This window comes from Micrasema longulum, unplaced genomic scaffold (genome assembly GCF_059751315.1).
Source record: "Micrasema longulum isolate JH-2025_06_02 unplaced genomic scaffold, ASM5975131v1 h1tg000937l, whole genome shotgun sequence".
NCBI lineage: Eukaryota > Metazoa > Arthropoda > Insecta > Trichoptera > Brachycentridae > Micrasema > Micrasema longulum.
The window spans coordinates 513,446-518,361 of NW_028278128.1; the positions used below are offsets into that span (position 1 = coordinate 513,446).

Consider the following 4,916-nt stretch of genomic DNA (forward strand, 5'->3'; position numbering starts at 1 on the left):
TTTACCAATTTGTAACGCCAAATATTAAAAAAAAAAAACAATTGTGAGGGAGTGGCGTAGTGGCGTATTTAGATCTCATGTTCGTCTTTGTTATTTTTTTTTTTTTTGGCAATATAGAAATAAAAAATATACATCTTCACCAGATTACCCCTAACACGATTGCTTGTGAGAAAACGTCTCACAGGATTTGAGAATTTAGGGTCTGAGACAGCTTGAGTTTTTTTTCCCCGGACATCCCATCGGGTGTTATTGAGTTTGAAAAAAAAAGTTACTTTTACATTGAGGAAGCCATTGTTATCAGAAATTTGATGGTTTTATGTTAATATTATTTCTTGTAGCTACTGTTTTATTGTAAATCTTATGACCATACTACGATTTCACGAGTAATTTTCAGGTACCATAAAATGTTGAATAAAACCTCATAAATAGGCTGTTCTTATTAGTATTTATTATTTCTTGTCAACAACACATATCTCAATTGTTTTTGTACATAAACTTATATAAGAATGCACAAATAATTTTGTATGGTACCATATTATGCTTGGAATGCATTTTGAAACCAGAGTAACTTTAAATGGTTTTTTGTTAATTATGTATTTTTTTGAATTTTGTAAAAATGATTTTTAACATCAGTAAATATTTTAATACGATAGAATTTAAAAACAATTTGTTTGATCATGACATTTTTGTTGTACATATCTATATAATTTACTAATTTTTGATGCAATTATTACTATGATTCAATATCAAATATCCAACAAAACAATCACATTGTTACTGAAAGCAATATTCGAGAAGTTATTTACAAAATGGTTTCTTTATAAAACTTTATGTGTAATAATGTCCATTGATAAAACAAAGGTGACATAAAAACACTATGTAAACAATTATGCGAAACAAAAAACACTTTCGCATTAAAGGGAATTCAAATTTTAACTAAAATAGTATAACAAAATCACAGATTTATATAACTATAATTGCGTCTGAAATAATTTCGATAATATATTTAATACAAGCACCTAATACTTCTTCTACTATACAATTCACGAAAGGGAACCATAAAACTCAGGAATTTCTTAATATATGAAATAATTTAATTGGATAATTAAATTATTTATAAAATATACATTCATTAGAGTCTTAAATTGACTAGATGAAATATGCACACAATTGGTTTAAAATAAGATAAATTCACAATTATTATCCATTATTTTATGACTAGCATACAGGATATAAATATGTAGGAGACCGCACAAGAAAATCTTTAGTTTTCTTTAATTAAACCATATAGTATGTAAGTAGTTATGTAGGTACTTCTAAAAGAAGTTTATTTTGTTTTAGATGCTTTTAAAATAATAAAATATTAATTTAGAAAGTAAATAACAAGCTAAACTTAATACTAACATTTATCACTGTTTTGGTATAGATATACCAGATTCTAAAACACCGTGTAAATCAAGAAATTTAGTGCAATTTCCGAAAAATTCACCATAATATGAACACAGTATCAAATTTAATGTGCAATAAACAATGACATTTATATGAACATCTTTTACATTGGTATTCTCCATACCTATTCAACAAAGAAATATTTTATTTATATCAGACATTATAAACATGCGAGATGGTAATCCGATAGTATTTTCATGCAGCGATTCAAGTTTCGCCTCATTAAATTATAATTTGTATTTGTGCTTATTTTACAAAGAAAAATAATGTTTTCACAGATGAAATAATTCAGTCATTTTTTACATACATCGAACAATATTATATTTGTATCTTAATATGAAAACATTTCTCAATGTTTACGTTTAGCAATACCATTTTCCAATACTTACACCGCCACATAATTTTTCACTTACTACAAGTAGTTTGAATAAGAATTTACATTTATTTGAAATATCAACATAATACTTTTTCCGAGTGTCACAAACTTAAAAATATTTTTGGTATTAACATTTGGCAGGATAACATTTATAAAAAGTACTAGTTCGATCTTAAACTTCGCCAAATTTCACGAATGTTATTTTTAGTATTTCACATCTCAATAATGTTCACAATACACTTTCAGAAAAACTGATTATTTTGTGCCAGGACACAAGTACGAAGAAGATGCGAAGTGTCTAATTTTTGTAATCTAATACAAAAACTAGGGATCGATTCACGAGTTGGAGTCATACGGCGGCGGTGTTCCACTCTCACGCGAGCTGACAGCTACGTCGCCGGCTGATCCTTATATGGGAGTAGGTAGGACCGTGAAATCTTGCAGCGCAGACTTGACGGTTTCATATATAGGGCGGTTTTCCTCCGCACAGTAGCTGTCCGGCGCGCAAAGTGTTTGGAGCTTGCTCAGGTAGCTGTCAAAGTTCTCATGCCCTGGCTTTTCTGGGGGGCCACCGCCGCCACCCCCGCCACCACCTCCAGGGATGCGTACATGCTCCAGCAGGGTTATGACATTGTTACGTAAGCTCTCATAGTACTCATTCAGGTTGTTGTTTCTATGAGATATCAATTGATTTTCCTGCGGGTTGAAAGGAGAGTAAGTATCAATCGTAAAGTATTATACAGTATTCATTTATTTGATTTAAAACTTAGATAAGACAGGTGAATATAAAAAAAAAAAGGTTTTAAGTAATTTGATAAAATAATATGCATACAAATTAAATTACTAATCACGATTATGTATGGTTATGACAATTGATGAACACTCATAACTTGTAAGAACTGAAAGTAATATAGGAAAGTAGAGTTCACTGTAGTGACCACAATCTAATTAAATTACATCCGATTAATAATTCCATAAATACATAAGTAACTAACTCTTTCTCCGTGGCTAAGGTGTGATTCCATGGCGTTGATATCAGATTTGAGTCTCATCATCTGAGACTCTACACGAGCGTTCTCCCTCTGCAGTTCTGTGATCTCCGCTTCTAAAGTTATCAGGTCCTCGCCACCATTAGGAGGCTGCATACCCATATCCATACCTGTTTAGTAGATTTATTTGTTAAAAAAATATACTAACCCCAAAAAAACAGAAATTAAGACAAACCTATCTATTCTGGCTGAAATATACAATTGAAGTACTTAAGTCACTGAGTAATATAAAATTGTTGATTTTATAAAACAATAAATGAAAAATAAATTTAAAGGATATTTTGAATAATAATTTCAGCAATGAAACTTCTTCAATGGGTATTTCATGTTACATAGAAAGTCCCAAAAAGTTTAGGAAATAGACAAGTTTTACATAATATTCAGAGTAAAAATAAATTAGATTTAAGATTCATATAAGCTGTTCTACATTGAGGAGATCACGCAAAGTATCGAAACCATAAATATTGTTTAAAAGAAATTTACATTTCTTTTTATAATTTTATTAGGAAAGAAGAGGTCCTCGGCTATTGGCGTGTAAATAATTATTTAACCAAACTAGTTCCGCCATTTTGGGACTGTAAGACATTATTAGGCTCAGCCTTGGGTAAAATATCGGCCGGGGCAGCGCTAGATAAAGGTAATCTTTATGGAACAATATCAGTCTGCCCCCATGCAATATGTGAAAGGAGATAACACTACCAGAGCAATTCGTGATCGAAACTGCATTTTTTGTGTGAGGAGAGATATTCAATGGAACAGAAAGGATAAAAATGTATATAATAAAACAAACTGACCACAAGTCTTTAATATAAGGAAGGAAAAAGGTTGAGTTGAGCACTCAGAAGCATGTGCGATATGATAAATGATTTTAGGGGTGATATCTCAACTGAAGCGCTTAGAAAGATTTGGGAAGATCTTTTGTTCCACAGGAAGGTTAGGTAGGGTAGGGCATGGCTCTAGTAGTGACCTCCTCTCGAGGGTATAATGCATGGGGTACCGTGTGTAGCAGCTGCCCCACGCGCCATCGTCCCACGGCCGAGCCCAGAAGTAGTCGTCTTCGTCTTCATCGTCTACAGTCCCGAGGACCCCTCCTTACCCGAATAAGGTTTCGGGTACAGGGCGCAGTCTCCTCGGGGAACTTGGGCTTCTTGCCTGTCTGGCCGGCTAAGGGGCAGCCCGACAGCGAGCGGTGGGTGAGGAAGGAGCCGTTGATGTGTCCCGTACCGTCACAGCCCGGCGTGGGGGCAGTTCACCCCCTCAAACTTCATGGCTGTGGCTGCCGCTACGGCTGCTTTGTGCTGCTCCACTGTGCCACCACTCTCCAGCACTCGCATCTTGTTCCTGTTAGCGATGGGGCAGCCGGAGGCGCTGTATTGCCAAACACAATATTAACTTAGGATCTACCGGATGACGGCGTTGATAAATCACTATAGGGTTAAATTCATTTTAAAGTAAAAAGTTGAATAGGAGAAATTATGAGTAAGACATCTGCATCTCTAATAATTGAGAAGATATTATTATATGGTTCAGTATCTTGTTTTCAAATATTTGTACAGATTAAAATATAATTATAACTACATATTAAAATATGCATTTTACTTCTGTATTACATACTGAGGAAGAATAAAAGGAAATGAATAAAATGTCACCCTAACTAATCTATCTATATTTGGGTTATAATTCTGATTGATTGAGAAAGCACCAAAAAAAGGAAAAATAAAATTCAATAAAAAAAGTATTGAATAATTTATCTATATGCCTAACATGTTCAGAGTAAAAACGACGATAGTAACTCACCTTCGATGTGATAGAAATTTGCCTGTTGCATGTCCTGATCCATCACAGCCCGGTATTGGGCATCTGAGTTAGCGTGCAAGTATCAAAGTTTATATATAAATTTGAAATGAATGAAATGAAAAAAAATGAAAAAAATACTTTAACCATCAAGAAAATAGATGACTGTTAGCATTATTAATAGCAAAGGATTGCAGAATCCGTTCTGCTCCATACCTGAGAGGTTCGGAGTCCTGGCCATCACGAGA

The 4,916-nt window shown here is 33.5% G+C and overlaps 1 protein-coding gene across 3 annotated transcripts; it reads right to left on the bottom strand.

The window, feature by feature from the left end:
- Positions 1-426: 426 nt before the first annotated feature.
- On the bottom strand, positions 427-4,236 carry LOC148278049 (uncharacterized). 3 transcript variants are annotated; one of them, XM_088231971.1, is made up of 3 exons: positions 4,099-4,236; positions 2,821-2,984; positions 427-2,521 (listed from the first exon to the last, which is right to left on the bottom strand). In XM_088231971.1, exons 2-3 carry the CDS (start codon positions 2,980-2,982, stop codon positions 2,234-2,236), a joined length of 450 nt encoding a protein of 149 aa, XP_088088097.1. In that variant the 5' UTR covers positions 2,983-2,984; positions 4,099-4,236; the 3' UTR covers positions 427-2,233. The 3 variants fall into 3 exon arrangements, with proteins under 3 accessions (XP_088088097.1, XP_088088096.1, XP_088088095.1); XM_088231970.1 differs by having other exon boundaries at positions 4,027-4,167; XM_088231969.1 differs by lacking the exon at positions 4,099-4,236 and adding an exon at positions 3,872-3,992.
- Between the last annotated feature and the right edge of the window lie 680 nt (positions 4,237-4,916).

What these genes read in the sequence shown, in the direction of transcription:
- LOC148278049 (XM_088231969.1), bottom strand. Translation starts at nt 3,941, where the DNA reads ATGAAGACGAAGACGACTACTTCTGGGCTCGGCCGTGGGACGATGGCG. An exon ending in TGGGGCAGCTGCTACACACG is followed by an intron (nt 2,985 to 3,871) that starts GTACCCCATGCA and finishes TCTACTAAACAG; the next exon opens with GTATGGATATGGGTATGCAG. An exon ending in ACCTTAGCCACGGAGAAAGA is followed by an intron (nt 2,522 to 2,820) that starts GTTAGTTACTTA and finishes TTCAACCCGCAG; the next exon opens with GAAAATCAATTGATATCTCA.